Genomic DNA, 24,486 nt, shown 5'->3' with positions numbered 1-24,486 from the left:
GATCCCCTCAAATCCCTCATCCCTTATTCCCCCTCTGGGGTGACATATGACAGCTCAATTGACTACAGAGCGAGCCGCGATCTCATCATTAAGTGTGAAGACAAATGGAGGCTTACTGTAGAAGAGGAGTCAGTGACATAGCAACAGACACAAACAGCACTGACACACAAACAGAGCACACGTACATTATACATGTGTACCTGCAAAGGCATGGACACAGACACATAAAAGAAAACAAATTAATAGCTTCCAACTGTGCACTCATGAGCACATTTAAATGTGTCTCAGCACTCTGACAAAACTCTCACTCACAAACATTTGCTCTCCACTGAGAGGAGTCAACACAGCAAGATCAAAGCGCCCTCCCTCAGACATAAAAGGTGGGTCTTTATGTTGTGTCAGTCACTAAACCAAATCCTCAGCGGAAAAGCTTTCTCAATGAGGTGTCTTAAAACCGGCTGGGGAAGCCTCTAAATGAACAACAACTGGTGGCAAAGGATAAGGGCAGTGCTTTTTTGGGAAACAGATGGTGCAACAGTGATACTGAGGTGACGTAAAACGGACTATAAAATTACAGCATTAGCCAGCGCTCACATTATTGTTGCCATTTACCAGAGCTACTGAGGCCAGAGTGCGTACATGGGTGGATGCTGCACTTTTATATGCAGTGAATCATTCACAAATTGTTTTCAGTGGAGCTCGTTGTAAAGAGAGGAAGACACGGAGGGAAGCGCCAGGCTGCGAGACAGATAAACAGTAACAAACAGGTTCACAGAAACCTGTTATGTTTGCACAGAATCAGAGGACGCCCATTAGCCGAGCAGGCCACAGAAAAACACACAATAATTTGTACACAGTTATCCAGGTGGAATACTTACAGTAGTTCTGACAATGTTCGCAGTATATCAAATTAGCTATGACTCATACTGCAGTTATTTGTCTGGTGCTTTGACAGGAAATTACAGAGTCTACAGGAGGGTATCATTAAGGAGTCTGAGAAGAGGCAGTGCCTTTCATAAATCAGTAAAAAGTAGGATCAATATCAACCCGCCAAGGAGCAGCACAAAATTCCATTACTTTTACAAACTTTCAAATGTTACTAATTCCATGACTTTTCCAGGCCTGGAAAATGATATTGTGGAATTCCTTTGCTTTTCCAGGTTTTCCTTGACTGCAGTTACATTTTTTCTGGTAAAGGTTTGGTTAAAATTAGGCACAAAAATGATGCAAGCTCATGTTTTACTTGCTCTGGCAGATGAGCTTGGTCCTTCTCCTGCTAAGAAAGTGTGTGGCCCACCTACTCTGGTCCTGGTCGGCTCAATCACAACCATTTATCTAACATGGAGTAAGTCTGATATGATATCTGACAACTTGCAGAGCCATCACACTTAATGCAAAGTCTGTGATGACGTCATGTTTGTCTCACGCACCCTTACGCTGGGGACACTATGGTGAGCATTAAACTATAGCTTATTAAACAGGAGTGCCATTATTTATATAAAAAAAAAAAAAAAAAAAAAAAAAAAAAGATGGCTGCTGCTGAACTTTCTACTGAAGCACTATCTCAAACACGGATGCTACAACATCACAGCAAATCTCTGGATGCTGTAGTCTGTTTACAATTGGTCGTTGCTCAGCTCTACGACATGTTTCACTGCTCTGATTGGCTGCAGGTCTTTGTTAAAATTAGGGGACCCTCACTGTCATGGTTACAATGATAACCACATGGTTAAGGTTAAAGGGAAGGACAGCGTGCTCTGAAAATTAACATCAGCCTCACGTAATAAATCGGACATTTTGCCGACCCATCTATTCACACCAACTTCCTCCCTGTACAGACTTTGTGGCTCTGTAGATACAGTTGGTATTTTTAGAAATGCCTACAAAATGTCACATCTTTTTACACCATGGGAGGAAAACAAAGCATTTCCGACAATGCAGAGGACTTGCTGTGTGGCTCTTTGTACATCAAACAAACTTAAAAATCCAGAGTTAAAGTGTATTTTTCAACCTGGCCACATTTTCCTGTGTTTTTGTGTCTTAGTGACTAAAGGGAACAATGTTTTTTTATACTGGTCCAATATTGAGCGAGAGCAACTGCTGGGCTGCAATATGGGGCATTTTCGCACCATCTATTTACATCTATTAAAAGTGCTTGTCTTTTGCCACTGACAGGCTCAGACTGTTAGTGTCTGACAAGATTATTGAAGGGATCTCTACAGAGGTAGGTAGGTTTGGTTTAAGAGTAAGATCCTTTTTGTTTGACCAGAAACAGCCCCAAAATCGCTACCATCAAACCACCAGACAGTGATTTTAAATATCGTAATACACACTTCATTCGAAGTCAACAGAAACACAATGACATTTACAGACACCATCTTGGTTCGTCTATCAGTTTTTTTTAACCATCACCAACTCTGTTTGGTTAAAGGCGCTGTATGTAAGAATGTGGCCAAAACGGTTACTGCACTCAAATTCAAAATACTGCCGCGAGTCGTGTCCGTCCCCCCTCCCCTACAGATTCGAGGTTACTGGACAGCGGCACACTGGAGACTGATTTGTTTGCCCACGGGCAGCTGCCGTGGCAGGGCAGCGTTGCCGCGTCCTTGATCTTCGGTTTTCCAGCAGACCATTCGAGCAAGCCCGGCTTCTCTGCTGCTAACGCTGCTGCCGGGATACAGCTGAGGAGGAGCGGGCTGCTAATGCTATGTACTGGGACACTGCTAATGCTGCTTGCCGTGCTGCTGTAGCTCAGTCGTAACTGTAACTGATGCTGAGACTCTACTGACTGTGTGACTGGTAGACGGCGGTGGGTGGCGCAACAGGCCAAAACACAAATTCAAAACATAAACATGATTTGCGGACTGTAAAAATGTTTTTTAAATGCGAATATTCTGGCTGTACTATTGTTGTCCTTGAGATCATTATGTTATATTAACATTATTCCTTAGTCTCTGTGACATATTAGGAGAATTTTACGACTATTTGCTGTAGATTTCTTACATATAGCTCCTTTAAAATAAACTCTTAATTCATGTGAAAGCATTCTGGCTCTATACACTGTTTATTCAAATGCAATGTAATGGGTTTGGATTTCATGGTCGTTTCTGGTAAAACAAAAAAAACTGGATCTGATGCTTTATCCAAACAGCGTTCGATTGTTTAGCCACTGGTGAATACGTTGTGGGCCTCCAAGGACCTGTAACTCTTGAGGCTGCAAACCCCTGCGTGATAATGTTTAAGCACATTGTCAAAACATTGGCTAATAGCGTTGAGTCACGTAAGCACTGCTGTACTGTCTCGAATCGTGCATGGAATTTGAGAAAACATGCTGGTCTACTGCATCATGGCCTTTATGGCTGTAGGGTTCTGACATTATGGTAAGTTCAATGCTAATGCTAAGTTCTATTAGTGTCTTTTATGCGAGTTTAAAAACTGCACTTTCCCAGCTTTTACTGGCCGTGAGAAAGGACTGTTTTCCTCGATGACTCAGCCCTGATCACGCTCCCCAACTATTACTTCACACCTACGCCATATATATATATATATATATATATATACACACATTTCACCTGACTTCTACCTTTGCTCCCACCTGACTATGAATATGATAGAGAAATGACAAACTATTTCTTTAGGAATCAACCCTGTTTTGAGCATGTCTGCTTGCGCTTTTACAGCGTTCTAAATCAGTGCACATGGATCCTGTTAAAAATCAAAGACTATCATTACCCAGATACCATTTAGCAGAGGGAAGAAAATTAATTAAAAAAAAAAAAAGAAACCCCAGCAGATCTCCATAAAGAAAGCTCTGGCAGTGACAGAGCCTGGATAATTGCACCTAACAAATGACTCTGCTGGTCACAAACTGAAGAGCTTCACTTAATCTGTCACTGGAAAAACAATTTCAAATTTATGTCTGTTTCCATGTCCCTTAAACAGGAATGTAATCTTGTGTCTAGGCTTTAAAACAAGGCTCACATGGGATGTTTTTTAAAAACAGCTGGGTTCATTTCATGCTAGCCCAGATGTAACTAATGCCGTTTCAACATCTAAATGGTGACATAACATGTAGAGCTATAAAGTGGTACTAAGACCCCACAAGTACTGCTACTGCCTGAAGCAGTAGTTTAAGTTTTAATGAAAATCAGAGTATAATGTTTCAGTTCTTTGGAAAGAAAGATAAAATAAATACCTTCTGAAAAAATACATTTAAGAAAGAGAGAAAGAGGCTTAAAGGAGGTGCAACTTCAGCTCTCTGTAAGTCTTTTTACCCCAAATCTGCTCTTCACCAAACTACTTTCACTGGCTGAGACACAGGTCATACAGACTTTTTTACACACATTTATTTTCATTATCAGTTTATGTGGCAATAATTTCATCAGTTAATTAATTTATCATATGATAAATAATAATAATATAATTTATCTGTGAATGATAATAGTGAAAATTAATATAATATAGCCCAGAGCCCAAAGTGATGTCCGACCAACACTCTAAATTCCAAAGATATTCAGATATTATACATAACAAAGAAAAGCATCACTGTTTTTTGATTTGAGAAGCTGTGATCTGAGAAAATTTGATATATGTCCAATAATAAATTCTAAATGCTGATTTACTTTTTGCCGAATGACGAATCAATTAACTGACTGGTCGTTTCATCTCTGATATTGTTTTAGGTCAAACTGATGGTAAGTCAATGGTTAATACAGGCATCTCTTTCCTTTGTGTATAAATATATTAAATAAGAATGTGAATGTCAGTACTGCAACATCTGGGTCATGATGCTTACGTAACTAACAATAACAAAAAAGCACCCAAACCATGATGGTTCCAAAAAGTGCTTTGGTGCAACTCACATTAACAATTAAGTTAATGGAGAAATAACATATTTCCAGGAACATATTTTTCAGTTACTAGTTGTAAGCTCAATTACATGTCTCTGCTCCCCTGTTTGACCTCAAACCATATGTCTTTTATGGCAAAATAATAATATAGTCTAAATTAAATTTCCTCTCTGGGATCGATGTGGTTCAAAATTATTTAACTGAATTCCCGTACATGCTTACTGCAAGTTATTTGTTATAAGTGAATTAGGTCTGAGGGCCAATACCGGATGTTACACAAGACAAAAGTCCGGAAAATAAGCCAGTCATAATTTTGAGCTGTTTTCCTTTTGTCTATTTCTGTTTTGTTTATGTCACAAAATGTACTGGTTTGAAAATGAGTAACAATTTAGAGGACTTAGTCAAGCGTAGCATTTGGAAAAAGAAAACCTTCATTCAAGTCAGTTTTGTTTGTATAACCGTAAACCCAACCCTGTCTACTTGAAATAATGTTTAGATATTACTCTTTTGTTTTCCCAGTTACACTGTGGTGAAAAACGTAATCGCTGCCTGCCTTAGTTTTGATAAAGTGCTCAGTGTTTCGCACAGAATTATAAACTATGTGTGGTGTTAGTTGGGGGTTGGAGCACCTCCTTGTGTATCAGTCTGTGTCCCCTCTCTAAATTTTGAGGTTTTTGTGGGTCTGTGAGTGCAGCACAAGGGGAACTCTTTATGAGTTCATTTCTCCTCAGCAGTAGCTTGTGGAGTTTGAGCCATGGGTGGGTATTTGATAAGTCGATCAGATCAGAGCCGATCAGATTAGATAGATGAGAGGAGCAGCTGCTGCAGAGGCAAACTTTTAGATCCAGCGCAATGAATGGTTAAAGGAGAACTAATGTTTTTTTCAACCTGGGCCCTATTTTCCGATCTACTTTTGTCTAAATGAGTGATAGGATGTTCAATATTTGACATTTCTCCAGTACGAAGCTAGGGCTGACCTGCCCGCAGCCTGTGAGCGTTCGCTATATTAAATAACAGGGCACTCAGACAGCATCAAACAACGTCAAAATACGTCCACAAAAATGCATTTTTTTCCCACACAGATAGGCTCGGATTGTAGTATAATTATCCGACAACATAACAGAAAGGAGAAATGAACGTCTGTGTTTACCTTTAGCTGGATTTGGACATGTTCCTCTGTCTGTTGCTGCTCCCTCTCTCTCCTTGTCCGCTCTTCAGTTTCAATGAGCTCTGCATCTGTGTACATCTGTGTACTCCGTGTTCAAACAAATACAGGCAGTCATCAAATTTAAATGGCTAATCCAGATCCAGTTGGTCAAAATCGGGTAAAAATTCGGACACGTTTGTTGTGGCAAGTCAAAACACTCACTCAGACAGTGAAAGTCTGGCTCTGCAATCTCACGTCTCGCGAGATTTGAGTTGTTGCAGAAGTTACCGCTGGAGTGACCTTACAAACAAACGCGAATTTGATGACCACCCGTATTTATTTGAGCATGGAGTACACGGACGTACACGGATACAGAGCTCATTGAAATTGAAGGGCGGACGAGGAGAGAGAGGGAGTAGTGATACTTATATAGCATATATACTAAAATTGCAACAGGCAGAGGAATCCAGCTAAAGGTAAACACAGACATTCATGTCGCCTTTCCGTTATGTTGTCAGATAATTATACTAACAATCTGAGCCTATCTGTGTGAAAAAAATGCCCTTTAGTGGACGTATTTTAGTGGACGCACCTGCGCTCTCTCATTGGCTGGGGAAATCTCCGCCCAGAAGCGGTCCAAGCTCACAAAAACATCAAAATACAGTTAAGGGGCAGGACCTCTGCAAACAAAGTCACCACCACACATGAGTAGAAGCCAATAGGTGATGATTAAGCAGGATTTCATTTGTATATGTCTATATTTTGTTTTGTTTGAAAATCCTCCAGATCCTACCTTTAAGTTGCACTTTCACTGTGCCTGACGTTCTGCTGCTCCGCCTGTGCCAAGAGTACACTTGCAAGTAACGGAACGGTATATATATATTCCAACAGCACTCCTAATGGACACTCCAGCTCCAAAAATAGAAAATCAAAACTTGGCGTCAACTGTTTTTATCATGATGGGCCACCATAAATATATGAATGTGTGAGAAACCTTGGTTTCTGCTGAATGTATCCATGGAGGTTGTTGTGGGGTGGATGATGGGTGTACAAAGCTTGTTGAAACCAATGATTTTTTAGTGTGCACCCTCTGTCCTTGGGTTTCCAGTTCTTGGGGTCTGAACCCCGTGGGGTCACGAATAAGCCAGTGGGGTCCTGGAAGACATCTTATACACTGGTGTAATGGAAAACTGGAAACAAAAATATGTATTTCCATTTAATGTGTAACAGCACAGATCTCCCTTCATGTCTTTACAAAAAAATAGTAATGTAAATGATAGTCATGATGCTTTGGGGACCTAAAAATAAGGTTGCAGTTCAGAACATTTGTCAGAAATGATTTATATGAGGAAACTGTAACTGTATATTACAATCATCATTTCAGTTCACAATTCATTTATTCAATTACATCACTCAACCTGTCAAAAACCGCAAAATACGTTTGTGCTCCTGTGTGCGTGTAGAGGCCCGTCCAAAAGAAGCAAACACTGCTCTGACTTCCCAAAATATGATTTGTTAAGCTCCAGATACACACACACACACACACACACACACACACACACACACACACAGACATATTTGGAAACTGTTTGTACATACCAGCACGACTCGGAACTTACTACTGTACATTTCAGCAGCTTGGGAACAATTGTTGACAGCCTTTATCAGTACTGGAAATTGAAGCAAAATACTCTGCCTTTGCTCAGGGTCATGTTCACAGTTACAGTATTCAATCGTCTGGCTTTCACTGAACCTGTGTGTTTCCTCTAAACTTTTACCGAAGCATGAACAGTGTTAGATGAGAACTGAATTATTATAGATATAACCAAAGCCTATAATTTATGAGATTAAAAAGTACAGAAAAGAATTAGATTACATTCTCTAAAAGGTGAAAACTGGATGTAGACTGTGACTATAAGTCTTGCATTGGTTGGCTAATTTAGATGTTCTCCCTCCTCTTCACAATGTTTGTGTTACTATTTCCAAATCCCCTGTGCTAGGGGAAACAACAACCTACAGGCTGAAAATGCCATGTTTTGATGAAGACTTGGATCATGCACTCACGTATGCCTGCTTTGTTGTTTGGGTGAATTGTTGTAAGGCTCTACATCAAACAAAAAAACCTTTGCACGCATCTCAAAAAAGCCCAGATCCATTGTTGATCCATTTTCTGACAAGGCTAGTTAGAGTTGATATGCCACATCTTTTTACCCTGGCAGCAGCATGCACCAGTAACACTGACTTCACCACACGAGCATGTGTGATATTGTCGTAATAATGTCCTGCAAGAGCAACATACAGCCAGCCAATCATCACACGTCCAGTGAGCTTCTCCAGAGCTTAGCTACAGTCTTCACCTCTAGGGCACCGATTGTCATATCATGTTTTTATCAGTTAAAGTTGAATCACACAGACGTACATCTGTTACGGTTTTTTTTTGTGGCGAGGTGAGAACCACCATTTTAATAACAGTGCTCACCTCGCCACATGCAAATGTTCCAACAAAATCAGAGTCTTATCAGTGAAAATGTGAACACCAAAAAATCCAGAGCACCTCTATCTGTCCTCACAAAGAGAAGCTTGTGACAATCAAAGGACTCAAGACATCATTTTAAAAGTGCTGTCAGTTTTTATGTTATAAGTCACGTAATAAAAGCATTTTATGAGCAAAACAACAGCAAAAAGTTTCACTTAGAAACAACTGAGCTTTCTTATTCTGAAGTTTTATGTTCCTTTTGCTCATTTCACACAGGGCTGCTCTTACACAACTCCTACATTTATATCCCACAGACAGGCTGGTTTAGGAAAGCGCAGAACTTTACATTAAAGTCTGTAAAAATTCTTCAAGTGAAGACAAATGACAACTTTAAGACTCAAAACACTTCAGAGCCATGGTTTTTAAACTAAAAAATGAAGTGGAAAAAATCTGTTCGCACGAACCAAGTCAGCTCCAACATGCACAAAAAGGTAATGGATTAAACTGGTGATAAATGGAGCAGCTAAAGAAACACAGTAGAAAAGCAAATTACTCTATTCAAGGAAAATAAAATTCATCTTCTTTCTGGACATTTCAAAACATTTTTTTCTCAAAACATTCCCCTGTTCTTAGACAATGACTTTAAATAGAATTTCAGATGGGAATCATTTTTGCACAGTTTTCAGTAGGGTGCCTTCTTACTCTGACATCCAAGAATGAAACTGTGGGGAAAAAAAAAAAACAAAAAAAAAAAAACTAAAGCTACTTCTTCATACGCACTCAGCTCTGTCTAGACAAACTGATCTTCATTTCCCAACAGAGACAAAGGTCCATTATATCAGACCTTTGATTAGAACTAGATTACGACTGTGTACGTCCACCTCGCACTATGCGCATCTTTGCAGAGACCCTTGAACGTCTGCCTGCATCACAGACACTTCTGATGACCCATTCATGTGCAGTGAATCAGGCTGTTGGTATTTCCAAAAGAATTAAGTCCCATAACTCAATTTATGATTTAATTGGTTGCAGCTTGGCTTCAGTTAACTAGTATATCCTATCGGTATGCAGTTTCTTCTCAGACGGTCCTTTATCAAAGATAACCAGACTTTCAGACACACCACGTCTGTTTTCACCGACAACCAGTTACGAATATAAAGATAAAATGCCACATACACATAAGCCAATAAGCATTTTAATTCAAGGTGACTTGGGACGAGGTAGCTGACATGCTAACAGAACATGTGACTGCGATGAGTGCCGCACTGCCTAAAAGCTTGATGGTGATGGTGAAAAGCTTTCACTACATTAATGTGATGTGTTTTGGCATTTGTCATGTTTGTGTGGAACATCCTTGTCATAAATCAAGCTGATACAACTTGAGTCACAAGAATGTGCATGTTACTATCCACGCAGGAACGAATTCGCCTTTTGCTCCACATAATTTTACAATCCACAAAATTAAATGAACAAATTCAAGCAACAATCAAGACTTATCTGGTATCACTCTCAAATTGATTGGCCAGTTATTTAATACCGGAACCAGCACTAGACAGCAACAACTTCAAAGTTATCATTGTTTTCAGATGTTATGTTTTGCTGTCATGAATTCATTTAATGCTAATTTTGGAGTAAAACACTGTTCTGTTGCAGGATGTGGGTTTATTGCGTTATCTGGTGTAACCTGAAACTGCAACAAAAACCTGTTCTGGGTTTGAAACGGCAAATCTGTCCAGAAAACGTACTTAATCATCTTCTTGGAACAGCTACAATGCGGCTGTCTTTATCTATAAAAAATGCTGATTTGTTGAACCACTTAAAAAGTTTTCCTGACAAGAACCTCTAGCCATGCAAGTATTGATGGCTGTCAGGCTGGATCATTGGTGGAAGAAGCATTACCTTATGATAGCTTTAAAAGAAGACGAGAAACCAAAACCAAACATGAAAGAAAAAGGTGGACATTTTTAGATCTACACTTATTTTTTTGCTGTGATTGATATGAGAAGATTAATAGCATTCTCAGGTCTGTTTGTTAAATATTAAACGATTACTCGACTAATCGAAGAAATAATTGACAGATTAGTCGACAATGAAAATAATCGTTAGTTGCAGCCCTACTGCCCCTGCTCTATGGGCCCATTGATGTGGAAGATATGGGTACTTTTAAACGTAGAAATCAAACTTTTTTGGCTTCATGCACCACTGAGCGACTTTCATAGGAATGAACGGGGCCCTGCCTCCAACACTGTATCAAGCTCTCTATATACATTGATACTCTGTAATTCCCATTCCCTTTAGTGGAAAAAGATCAGAAAAGGATGTATGGCAATATTTGCAACACTATTTGTAATGGCTGTGGGGCCCGAAATTAAAGAAAGCTAGGCTAATGTTTGTCATGTTGGAAGGCAAAGAGAACCAACTTATTTTGTTGTTTGTTATCCACGTAGGGCTAGACGATATCTCTCCTCTCTCAACCTCTCTCGACATTGGTCTATATGCTACACGTGCTACGCTAAATCAGCCTGTGAGATAAAATTACTGCAGTAGCACACGTGCAATCCAGCGCTCCGCTGCATGTGTGGGAGACAGAGCTGCGAGATTGTGTCAGGTGAGCGTTTGTTTGTGTGTGAGGTGGATCATGGTGCCTTGCCATTCTTCTCGGTAGTTGTAGTCTATTTTGTGACATAGAGACAGTGCGTGGATGCAGGCGACAGATCTCTTTTAATAAATGCGGCGACAACATAGACGTTTCATATACAAGACATACATAATTCGGACAAAGTGTCTCTATACTCCTACATAAACAAGAATATTTAAATCCTTTTCTAGTACTAGATTCATTTGAAAGGCCACGGAAAACTACTTTTGAATTCCCCCCACAAAGATTTTTTATTGTTTCAAACTACATGGATTTAGACCTACTTTTATACTCATGTGATAGTTTTGTGTCTTCAGCCTGAAAATACTGAGATATGAATTTTTGTCCATATCACCCAGCCCTACATCCACGGCTTCAAATTCTCCAGATACTACGTGAATGTAGCCTCAAGTGTACGGTAGATGTTTAAAAAAATACTGACTCTGCCTTCAATGAAAATTAAAATTTATGTGAATTGCATTTACTTGACACAGCGAGACCATACATGAATACATGTATTCATGCATGTGTCCCTATATAAAATACATTTGTATTACGCAAAGCATTTTTGATGTACAAATTAGTGCTGTGCCCTCAAGCACTTAATTAATTCTAATGGTGTCAGTACTCTCGTTAACATACTGACAAGGCGGGGGACTGAAGGGACTGAAGGGACTGAGGGGACTGAGGCAACCCTTCTCATCTGTAACCACAAAGTCCAACTCCCACTCAGTCCGAATGTGCTGGTGTGCTGACCCTCCTTCACAGAGATCAAACAGCAGTGCACACACTTCACTCATAATCTGTCTTTCGCTTCAGCATCAAGGCATAAATTAGGCCAAAAAATTACAGTGACGGACCAGAGTCAGCGCCGTCTCCTGCATGACTCACTCGCTGTGTTCTAGCGGACTTGAATGAATATCTGCTGCCTAGCAATTTAAGACAGATTCTCTCTGACAGTGTGCTAAAGTAGTGTTCAAAGCAATATGCAGAGAATTTAAAACACAAGGCCAAATATATTTAAATGCTTCCTAGTAAAATGTTTGTCTGTTGGAGCGAAAATTTGCCAAATGAGCACTAAAAGAGTCACTCTGTTTCTGACTTCCTTGATAAAGTGGCACAGAGAATAATAGCTGGTTGGGTTTTCGCTGTCTCGGTTGTTGCCTGTTAATCATTATCTACCACAGACTTAGATACTTTATTATTCTTGCTAAATCTTTACTTTAGCCATGAGTCAGGACGCTGCTGCGTAAGAGTCTAAACCCGGTCACCAAACCGACCAGAATGCAGCAAAACATGAAAGTCTTGTGATAAATTAACATGTGACCTCGAGTCCATGAAGCTCTGATGCTGTTGTTCTGTTTTGTCCTTTTACTTCCTCAGACAGCGGCCTGTTTTCATTCAACAAAGTCGAGTCACTCCAAAGTTATCCGCCACCAAAGCTTAGTTTGTGGTCTGTATAATGAACAACATTCCTGTCCTCAGCTGTTTCCGTACACATAAATAACACATCGTTAACTATTGACACTTAAGTAATACGTACTATCTATCTGAGCATGAGACTGATTTTCTTAACAGGAAATAATTTAATACTTTCCTTTCACCACCCTACTTAACATTTTTAAGCAGTGCATGAACATTTATGACACACTATAATGTGGTTGTGCAGTCAGCACATATAAGTATTTGTTAAAAGATTTATCAGCGACTGTAAACTAAGAAAATTGCATAACAGTTATACAAATTAGGCCAATTATTAATTAATAATTTCTTAAAGTCTAAGGTAGTGTCTTCAATAGTTGAAGAATAGTTAACTGTTGATAACCCATTTATTTATTAATTTATTATTGAAAAATGACAAAAAAAATTAGAGCTGATTATAGAAAAAAGGCTGCAGATTTTTGCTTCTTTTAATCAACTAATTGATTAATCAACAATCATTTCAACTCTACTTGACATATTTTTGTTTCTACAAACAGATCCAGGGTCAGAGCAACAGGTCATCCATTAGCATCTGTACAGCTGTCAGCTGGGCTGTGAAGAGGATTGTCATCATCAACCTTCATGTTAAATTATACTGGAAAACACTAAATGTGTTTGACATTAATGGCCACCAGTGGTTATAAACACATTTTTTCCACACGCTAACTGCTTGTTTATAGAAATAAGCACATCATTCTCGAGTACTATCTCACTAAGTGCATCCACAGAGACAGATTCTGGGAGGGAAAATCACTTGCCATCTGATTTTGTCTTTGAATCGCTGTTTACAATTAGGGGGTGTAAGAAAATATCAATACACCTGAGCATCGCATTATTATGTTTCGTGCAACCGTATCCTCAAAAACGATTTTAAATGCTTACAAATTTTATTATTTTTAATTTGTTTATCTAAAGAATCCGGCAAATACTTTGATTTTTTTCAACTTAAATGTTATTTGCTTTGCTCAGATTGCACATAAAGTAGTGCTACGATGCTGGATATTACAAGGAGTGCAAATATGAGAAGTACGACTGCAGATCCCTCTGTTCTCAATGCATAAAAAGTTAGCGTTTTCACGTTTACACAGTTTTCCTAAAATGTCAGGGAAAAGAAAATTGCAATATATATCGCCTCGCTACCAGTATCACAATATACAGAATCTTAACCCCTTTATCGTGATATGTTTTGCATCGCCAGATTCTTGCCAATACACAGCCCTATCGCAATACAGTTTCAAGTCACCTGATGAAAACCCAGATTTAAAGAATAGACAGATTGGCTCAATCTGAGCTTTAATGAATAACAATTTTCCCGAACTGGTTTTACAATTCACTTCAGTCTTTCTGAAAATGAGACATCCTGTTACAGTTAAATCTGTTTATAAGATAATTGCGATCTGCCCTGTGTCTGGAGCTTATTATCTGTAAGGTGCTTAAGAATCAAAAACATGATCTGTGTTTTTAACCCTGCTGCTTTATGAACAGATGGAGGTGGGTGTACACAGATCTCCTCTAATGGCAGGCGGCTTTTTGTATTTAATGTTGTTTTGTTTTTGGTATTTGAACTAGGGATGACTTTTTATGAGTTAATCACTGAGAATATTTTTGACTGGTTACACATGTAAGTCTATGGGTTTGTTTTGCTACTCTTCAGTTCACTGCAGTGGTCACCACACTGGGTCTGGTGGGAGTTAGCTAGTGGCACCGCTCATTCGACAAGTGCTGCTAGTAACATTCCCCGACCCAACATCATTGCTGTGGAAGCAGTTTGCTCAACCTCGGTCTACAAGGTTTGCCCCAGTAAGTAAGCAGCTCAATTTTGAGCCACATAATCCATTTAGCATTGTTAATTATGTTATCGCTGTTAGCACTGTTATCAGTGTCAGCATTGCTAGTGATGTCAACATAGCTAACAATGCTCAAGGGATTTTGTAGCTCCACAGGGTGGCAACCATGTTTCTATTGCAACACCATCCAGCCACCGGGACAGCAAAACCAGTAGCCTGGTTCCAGACCATAGACCCCGCCCACTCAACTGAGTAGGCTTGCATCTTTGGTCTGGCATACTTCAATGAATTTGCGATTTATCTCGTCCAAACGATAGACGGACCAATGAACGCCGGGGGTCTAGCGATTAGCCAATCAGCGCCACGCTGATGTCAAGCTGTGCTCTGGTGGGTAACTGGTGAGGATAGCAACAATGGCTACCGCTACAGATCCTACAGACCACATTAACGATGCTATCGAGGTATTTCGCCACTACTCGCGTTAATGGAGGACCAAATTAAGGAAGCTGCTAAACTGGATTTAACGGCGATGCAGCTGGGCGTGCACGACGACGGAGACATTTTAAACGGGCAATGCTCGCTTGTTTTCGGCGCCCCCGAGGCATGGATACTAATGACGTCAGATTCTGGGTGAGTCGTTGATCTCTACTGATTGGTTAGGGATAAATCAAATTCCCTCCCCCTTGTAAATCGCCTTCAATGGAAGCTATGTCAGACTGAAGGTTCTGGGAGCTTCAGTCTGACACTCAGGCTACAAAACCAATGTACTTGCTGGATAAGCTGTGTTGCTATCTAACTCTGTTGGAGAAAAATTCTTTCAGGTCCAATTCTGTGGCTGGTTCAGATGAGTTTTATTCACTGTGCAGTAGAGACAGAAGTTTTCAACGAGGGTGTAGAATTCCATCTGAAGATGAACTCTAAGAACAAGGTTTTTATAGTATTACTTTCAAAGGCTTGGCTAAAACATTGGGTTGTGGGCTGGGCTCATCAACAGGTCTGGACAGGATAATTAACAATGCTGTGTGATTCAGTCTGCCCTAATCCTCTCAGCATCTCTGCTATTGTAATATCTCTGTCTGCAGTGGAGGAGGTTTCTGGATAATCAAATTCACATGTGGGGTCAATGAATCTTCTTTGCGACTGTCTTCTTGGATGAGTAGCTCCAACAATTACACAAAGGGATCTTTAATCAATGTTAAATAGTTGTAACTTAATCAGAAGAACAGGATCAAGCTAAAAATATAAGGTAAAACATTTTCTTACATAACTCCTACCTGAGTGCTGCACTGTGCACATTGGTAAAGGCTACCTATCCAAAGGAGACCGCAGGGTGGGCTGTGGGCACTATGTTTCCACGCATTAATGAAGCATCACAAAATTTCACCACCTCTAAACGGATAGGGACACTAAACCACACAGAGTCAATGGAGCGCTGGACTAAAAAAAGGTCTCTTGTATTGGATGTCATGTTGTGTTTTTTTCTTAAATTGACCGATAAGTTAGCAGTTAATGGGTGTCAGGCTATTGAAAGCAAAATTAACCCATAATCCTAATAATAACCCTAATTTGAACTAACCCTTTAAGAAAGAGAAGCACAATCATTCGACCGATAAAATCTTCAAATATGCATGACAAAGGAGAATGGATATAGCTTTAATGCCACATGTAATTGTTATATCAATGAACTGTGATAACCTGACACTTTAATTCCTTTACACAAAGCAGAATCAGTGACACCATTGTTCCTTTTCTGCTCCAGTTTCGTCTCAGCATTGCTTCTGGAGGGGAAAGTACAGCTTTAACATTTCATGCCAACTCTAACATCTCATTCTTGCCAACGGTCAGCTTGATGTTGCATTTTATCTCTAAGTGTTACTCCCTGACTTTGCCTCTCTTGCCTATCATTATCTATCTGTTTTTCTTTCCCTGTTGTTTTTGTTGAGTGGATTAAAAAATAATGAAAAGCATCTGACTGGCTTTGCCCCGACCAATGGTCGCCCTTGAACATGAGAGACACACAGCTGGCTGTTGTCTGTTATCCAGGCAGCAGAGTGACGCCCCTAAGGCCCAGCTTTGATCTTCTGTCTCTCTTTTAGTCGACTGCGGATACATGATCATACTGTAACTAACACCTGAGCAACAGACATGAGACTCTAATCGGGCAGCTTTATTACATGGACACAGGAGGAAACACTGTATGTCTCTTTGTGTTATCGACTGTTGCTGGTTTCGAAGGTGAAAAACAATCGAGCTAAAGAGCAAAGAGCTAAAAAAAAGCAAGACAGTCTCAAAAGATGAAGTCTGCCCTGAAAGCCTGCCAAAGAAATCCTGAGAGGAGACAGACCATGAAAATGAGACGTGTTGCAGGAAAAAGAAAAATGAATGGATGCAAAAGTGATGAAGTTGGCACCTCTGAGGAAAAGCTGAAATGAGGGATCATATTCAAACCAGCACGATATCTGACTGCTGAGATAGCGCCTAATTCCCGGCCATGTTGGAGGCTCGGACTAATCAATTTACGTCTTCACCCAGCTACTCTTGGGTCAACCTTTAATATTTCGTTTGATCTCAAAAAAAAGGATCAAGTTGCACACATTACCGTTTATGCCTCTTAACGTCAGGGTGAATTTCATACTTATATTAAACCAACGGGATTACACTGACTTAAACGACATTAAGCAGCACATACATGTTGAGGTGAGTTTATATTAACCCTAAAGGTCCACGCTGGTTTAAATAAAATCGCTAAAGTGGCAAGCTGACTCTGACTGCCTACACTAATGAGATTCAAACTCTGCTGATTAAGTGCAGATCAGACTTTTTTTCCATTTACAGAGCCACATGGGAACTGAGAGGTACAAAATAAACACAAATGATTAGTTTCCATTAACACTGCATGCACATAAACACACACAGTTAATGCTGTTTGAGTCACAGCTGATCAGTCAACAATCAAAACAAAATCATCTGCAGTTATTACCTGTGCCAGAGTGACTTCTAAAGCGTACATTATCATTGCAGTCATACCTCTACAGTCATTAACTAAGAGCCTTGTTGGTTTCAGCATGAATTAGTAATAAAGTACTGAAGTAACCCCAAATCCGTTTATGTAAGTCTCTGTTGCAGTCTGCCAATATCTTCAATAACATTAAAAGCTGAAGTCAAATCACAACAGGGGCCTAAACGGAAATCTAAGGATGTAATTCATCTGTTTTTTGTTACAGACAGGAAGCAGGGTAGTAAAATGTAAACGTATATAGCACAGACAGAATGACAGGGTGGATTTGGTGTCTTTGTACTCTAGCCTTCTTGCATATTTAAAATTGTTTCATCATATCAAGAGCATTATTTCAAAATCCTTTTTTGAATTAGCAGAGGCGTCTGATTGTGAAAAAAGCACTTTCTCTTGAAGTTGGACGCTCAAAGATCTCCGTTTCCGTGTGTTTGTTGGCAGAGGCCTTTACACACCAGGGGCATTATTTATTTATTTTCATGCAGTTAATGTTAACGTCAATATATTTCTCAAATTTTGTTTTACCATGGATACTTTTTCATTTGGAATTAGTCTTTTTTTTGCTTTTGGAGTGGAGGAGGGAACAAAAGCTTGGAACAAGGGCTGACTTTCAATAGATCACAGCGAGGGAGCTGCTCTGTTACAAACGAAACCCTGACCTAAAATCAGGTCTGCAAGTGATTTAGCACCAGGTTCCTCACAAGCGACATCATTTGTTTTTTTTGTTTTTTTCTCAGAATAAGGTAGGGATGCATCAGTTTACTGGCTGAACATTGCTATCAGCCCATATTCGCCTTGTTGACTGCCATCAGCCTATTGCAAATAAGATGACATTTACCGATGGCAACGGCCAATATTTTTTTGTTCTATCATATCAATTTTACGCAGGTTAAAAAAGCAGGGCTTGAGATTAACTGCCACAAATTTAAATAAATAAACCAGTACAAGAAGACTACAGTGACTGTTTGGCAAATGGGCTCTGTGATCTCACTGTGTGACGACATGGCTGGTAGCAGCCGGCAACAAACAATGTTTGGGACGAAAAGAGATCTTCCCATTCGAGACGAAAGGATGCGGTAAACTCACTATAGTTGCATCAGAGGACATTCCCTATTGTTTCCCTGGTAATGCTAATTTGTGAACGAATCCATGTTAAAATTGGCATGAGGAGAGCTAGTTCACGATAGCTTTAAGCAGCCAGTGGACGCAACTAAGAGCACACAGAGGTTGCATAGAGTGCCGAAGTCACGCCCCTTCCGGTAGAGCTCATGGGACCTTAGATCAGAAAAAATATGAATGGCAGTGAATGGGGAGAACAATATTATCTTTTGTTCCCGTTTGAGTTGCGAAATGAAATCTAAATATATTGTTAATGAATTTAAACATAAATTTTAAGGTCAAGAAAGTCATACTTTGTGGTAAAACTGTTGAGATATAAGCTTTTTAATTAGAAAGACTCAAGAGTAGGAGGAGGAGGTCGCGTATATGACGTCATAGCTTTCGCTTGCTTCCTGCAGCTTGGCCTCCCCGCTGAAATTCCACTGTTTTATGATTAATCGATTTATGATTGAAGATGTCTGTGTGTTTTGTGCCAGGTTGCAGTCACTCCAAGCTGCAGGAAGCGAGCAAAAGCTATGACGTCACATACGCGACCGCCTCCTGTGTAGTTTTTCTAATTACGTTTTTTTTTCAAAAGCTTATATCTCAACAGTTTTACCACAAAGTATGACTTTCTTGACCTTAAAATTTATGTTTTAAATTCATTAACGAAAGCTGTTTCATACATTTTTGTGATTGAATTTGTGCTCATTCAAAGGTAGTGCAATGAAGGGTTTAATTACTTTAAAACCGTTGTAGTGTCAATTTCTTTGTTTACCTGGCACAAAAGGGGGTATAAATAAAAAATAAACAACATAAAAACATCAGTATCGGTATCAGCGTCCAGATTTTTATTTTAAACATTGTCATTGGCCCAGAATTTCAAAGTTGGTACATCCCTAGAACAAGTTCAATTGTTCTGAGCTGTCACACTACATAGAAGGCACTGACCAGTTACATTGTGCAAAATGGATGTCACATCACAACGTCATAACAAGGGCAGACCTGTTGCTGCCGGTATGACTAGTTTTGATGCAGGCAAGTATTCTGCATTTTCATGTTGTGTCGTTTGCCCCGCCTCTGTAAATAAAGGTCTTGAGACCTAAAACGAGGCTGGTGAATTTATTCATTTCAACTCCTTTTATAAGCCCTGCGGCTGGCAATATGAAAAGGTTACCACAGCATAGACATTGGGTATGTGTGTATGTATGAGAGCAGAATATTGATGACTGTGCACTGCTTGTTATTTTTCTCGGGAATGTCGCCACAAGACACACAGTTAATAAAACTGCAAATGCAAGGGCTTCATCAGTGGGCCTTAAGCTCAGTCACCATTGTGTTACCTCACAGCATACTGCTAGAAAATAGTGACCTAACGTACATTTATTCAAAAAAAAAAGATTATTACTTTAATGACTAATAGCATAGCTGCATTCTAGCTGTGCTCCCATCTGTGCCATTTTGAAAGATGCTATTTGGCATTTGGCAAAGCTGCGAGGGGAGGAGGGACAAAGGGAACAGTTAACAGAGTCTAAAACAGCAATGGCAACACCGCCAGTGTTTCTACCGTACAACATCAGACTCCAAAATGTAAACAACAGGCCAAAGTCTTGCATTGCATTTACGGGGGTTTTTTTGTACCACGCAAAGAGTGCTATCAGTGAGCAAGCACTAAATACTGCTGAAAGTGATGTTGCAGAGCATTCTGCCACTTCCAAAGGACTGAAATGAACCACAAAAGGAGCCACATGCTCTCTTCTTTCGGAATAAAGCAAAGCTATCCCACTTGCTGCTAAACTAGGCTGCATGCTGAAGACGACTCAGGATCAGAGAGGGAGAGTTTTGGCAAAGCTCACGCTGGGTTTTCTCCTGTCACAGAGATTGACTGCAGTAAGAGTCACTTAAACTGGTGCAGCCTCCGTGGCTGCTGAAGCCAAAGAGGGGACAAGCCAAGATACACACTGCTCCTTTCTCCTTAATACAAGAAAAGGCGGTGTTGCTGAAGATATGTGAGATAAGGAATTTACTGCCACCTTGTTGGGAAAGCCTCTGGTATGAAGCACATATTCCACTGATACAAGACCATGGGTGCAAAGCAGGTGGTACCACATTAGAAGGGAGTAGCCTGTGTGTAACAGCACATACTACATACATTTACCAGGCAGTTTCTTGAAGGAAAAAAAAAGCACTGGCATGAGGCATGATCCAAATCAGGCCTTAACATGTAAAAGGTGAACTAATGTGCTCCATGGGAACATTTAAAGCCAGATGAAGTCACAGTGATGCCAATGAGCCAGCTCAGTGAGTCCGAGTGAGCTCATCATAATTTTTATGCCCTTGTGCCTCTGCCGGTCATATAAACACTCACTCCGTTCATATAACATTAACCCTGGCAGGATGTGGCAAGCAGGAAGCATAAATAAACATTTTCTTTTGGCAAACAACGTAATTTGCATTCAATGGAAAATGTGTGATAACTGTTCATGCATGTGTTTTTCTGTCACAAGTTGACTAAAATACATCTGACTATTAAACCTGCTTCACTGCTACATTAACGTATGTAGTGAAAGGTCATGGTTTCCTCTATAAAAACTAAAACAATTGTACAACATTCTTTTCCTGCAAACCCCACTAACTCTTATGAGAAAAGTTGCAGAGCCTGTATCTTGCCAAGCCTTGTGGTCGTGCTGCAGTGTAAATGAATGTAAATCAAATTCCATCAAGTGTGCCTCAAGAGAATATGACTGATGCCGTTTTTCAAAGTGGATGTGAAAACACCTCTGGATGTGTGCTTGGGAATGAGAGAGTCGCTGTGTACTCACAGGCACTCAGAGAGATGAAATCAAACTGCAACAGGATCAGAGTAATTAGCTGACTACATACTCAACTAGTGGTCCCTTTTCACTGGAGTGACACAGGGAGCAGTAAGGGAGTTGCAGCAGAGCAGCAGCAGCTGGCCTAATTAATTTGTGTTTGCATCAAGCAAACCATGCTTTCATGCCCATTTCAGTTTGTGCATAGAAAAAAAGAGGAGATGCTATAAAAAATGAGTAGAAGATATTTCAAAAGAGGATTTTTACACTTGGCTGAGGTTATTGTATCGATAAAAGCAAAATGCCAAAAAGTTAGCCAACCGAAGTAAGTGACTTAACGGCTGACCACATATACAGCAGTAATTTGACAGTTAAAATAAGAACGAAATACCTCTCTTTGTCAATTCCACCAGAGGCTAAAAGACGTTCACTTTAAAATACTGACATTTACACGTGCAATGACTTCTAACGCGAAAGGTTTAATTTGGATTTGGGTATTTGTACATTCTGTAACTCACATTACAGCCTTAGAGCATCTTTTCCTCTCTTGTAATTTAACTAGGACTTTATGGGACTTTTTTCAATACTGGTTGACTTATTATGCTTCTGAATCATGAAAATATAAACTGGAGGAGAAAATAGCAGAGTTTGGGATTAATTATTTAGGCAAAATGTTTTATGTATAAATGTCTCTTTTTGAATACTAGCCCAATATTTCTTGTATTTCTAAATGAGATAATTCCATATGAAAAAATATGTTAAAGTTATTAAATTGGAAAGGCCAAATGTCTTTATGAATATTTGTTCTTTTTTTTTTGTATTTTATTATGTATTTTGTCATTTGCTCAGTTATATTAATACTGTAGTCTGTATTCCAATGTCATATGTGGTTGCCTTTGTGACTGTAGATAAAATTAATAAATTGAAAAATCAAAATCAAAAAATAAACAAATAAAACTTAATGGCTAACTGTCCACGGCAACTTCCGGTTCACTGAAGAGATGAAAAATGGCGGCAGACGAAACATTAGATATATGTGAAGCGATGAGGAGACATTAACTCTCCTCAAATTAATAATAAAACAAACATAAATGCCACAATTTTTTGCAATTATATAATGGCGTCTGACGGGAGAACCTGCGCCACCTACTGTTTATGTTACATCACTGCTACGATTAACCAACTCCAACCGTTAGCATACTGTAAGCTAACGGCCGGAAACTAACCCATATTTCTGGAGAGTCGGTTAAATTTTGCGCTGTATTTTAATAGAGACCTGTGTATGGTTGGCAAATTGGTTTAATTAATCGTTTAAAGAGAAAATAAAGTATAAAGGACTGAAAAAGGGAAAAGTTTTAGTGTGGTTTCGCATTTCCTCCTGCCTTAGCTACAGAAACAAGTAGGGTAACAATGGTAAAAGTGGATTACAGTACTTACTTATCAACATGAAGATGGAGAGAAAAGTGTTGTAGATTTTTATATAATCCATGGCTCCCGTTTTTCGGCAGGTCCACAGAGAGTCCGTGTAGTTTTTGGCACCTTTACCTCCTCATGAATACGGTCACACACAGGCTCGTGAAGCTCACAGTAAACGGACACAGACGCGCGCGCTCCTACGGACAGTGTTGTTGTTTCTCCAAGTTGCGCACTGTTACTCATTCCGGTGATGCTGATGCTGCTGCAGCTCCCAGTGACGACAACCCCACTCTCTTTCTCCCTCCCTTTACTCCCTCTGCTCTCTCTCTCTCTCTCTCTCTCTCTCTCTCTCTCTCTCTCTCTCTCTCTCGCTCTCTCTCTGTTAGTCACTACTCATAAAGGCTCCTGGTCCTAAAGACATTCATTTTCTTAGGTTGCACTCTCCACTTTTTGCTCTCAAAAGAGTTTTGTCTTTATGCTCCGGCTGCACATGCAGACTCCAGCTTGTCCATGAAGAATAAAGATGAATCATTACAACAAAGAGCAGAGGCCAGAGATAATTATTATACAGTGGTGAAGGAATTATTCAGATCTTTGAGTGAAGTAAAAGTGGCAGAGGTGTAGATTTCGAGGGGGATGCAGGGGACATGTTCCCCTCAATAAAAACTTTACAGTTACAGGTTTTAATTTCTACAAAATTTAGTACACTTCAACCATAAACTGACGCAAATTGGTGCAGAAAAAGTAAGTCTGATGCATAAAATATTCTAGTGGAGAAGCCCTAAATTCCCTGGGTGTTTCTCAAGGTCAAGGAAAGATCCTAAAATGGCTGAATTTCAATGACGCTACGTCATCAAATCCTGCCTCCTTCAGATTCTACCAAGGACAGAGCCCTTCCTTCAGAGAATTATCATGGATGCATGTGTGTATCCTCAGCAGGCATAAAGTTCCCAAAATTGAAGTGAAGGCAGGGCTTCTTCAATGAAATCTGTGCCTCAGCAGAATTTAGATAAATATGTCATTTATTTGGATTAATATCTCCAGGATTTATCATAAAAGCATAAAAAATACTGACAGAAACCTCACATTTTATGCTTTGGCACATTTCTTAACTTCTACCACTCAATACCAACACATTATTATCATTACCAGTCCTCATTTTTGCTGCATTTAATCATAGGTCACTGTTTATGTTGTTAGGTAGGAGTTAGCTGACATTTTTTCTAGCTAGGAAACGTTACAGGTGGTCAGTACCACTGTCCTCTGTTTGAATTGGAATGAGAGAAGCTAGCTGTTGGGTCATGTGCATGTGTTACTATTAAAGCCAAGGTGCTACTGACTAGCTAACTGACTGGATGCCCATTAACATTATAACTCCTATTGTGTGTATTTATTATTATTATTATTAAAAAGGCAGAGACAAACACTGAAAAAGTCAATTACTGTAAATGTGTTAATGTTACATGTTGTGCATTGCATTTCAAATAAAAGTCCAAAAAATAAGCCCAAGGTCCATTTTTGGTACTCACTATAGGGGTCTGGTTTACTCCAGAAACATACATACTGTTTATGTGTATGTTGAGGAGCTGCTGTATCAAAATGAGTTGTCTTCCCCCAGAAATTAGGGTTACGATATGTTTCTTTTATGATTCCAATCCATTCCTCTTTTGCTGTGGCTCAGCATTTAAATAACCTTTATCAGATTTGATGGTTTAGTCACAGACTTTCCCAGAAAGTGTTGTGCTTTTCTTTCACAAATGTGGGAA

The 24,486-nt window shown here is 39.6% G+C and overlaps 1 protein-coding gene across 1 annotated transcript in view; it reads right to left on the bottom strand.

Annotated features, from left to right (window-relative positions):
* Positions 1-22,982, bottom strand: part of ltk (leukocyte receptor tyrosine kinase) — an 86,236-nt gene extending 63,254 nt beyond the window's left edge. Inside the window, exon 1 of the mRNA XM_050061612.1 lies at positions 22,742-22,982. Coding sequence (XP_049917569.1) covers positions 22,742-22,793 — 52 coding nt within the window. The 5' untranslated portion in view covers positions 22,794-22,982. The remainder of the gene's footprint in view (positions 1-22,741) is intronic.
* Positions 22,983-24,486: the final 1,504 nt, after the last annotated feature.

Source organism: Epinephelus moara, chromosome 14 (genome assembly GCF_006386435.1).
Source record: "Epinephelus moara isolate mb chromosome 14, YSFRI_EMoa_1.0, whole genome shotgun sequence".
In the NCBI taxonomy this organism is placed as follows: domain Eukaryota; kingdom Metazoa; phylum Chordata; class Actinopteri; order Perciformes; family Serranidae; genus Epinephelus; species Epinephelus moara.
Note: the sequence above shows the minus strand (reverse complement) of the source record. Positions and strands in the feature narration are given on the sequence as shown.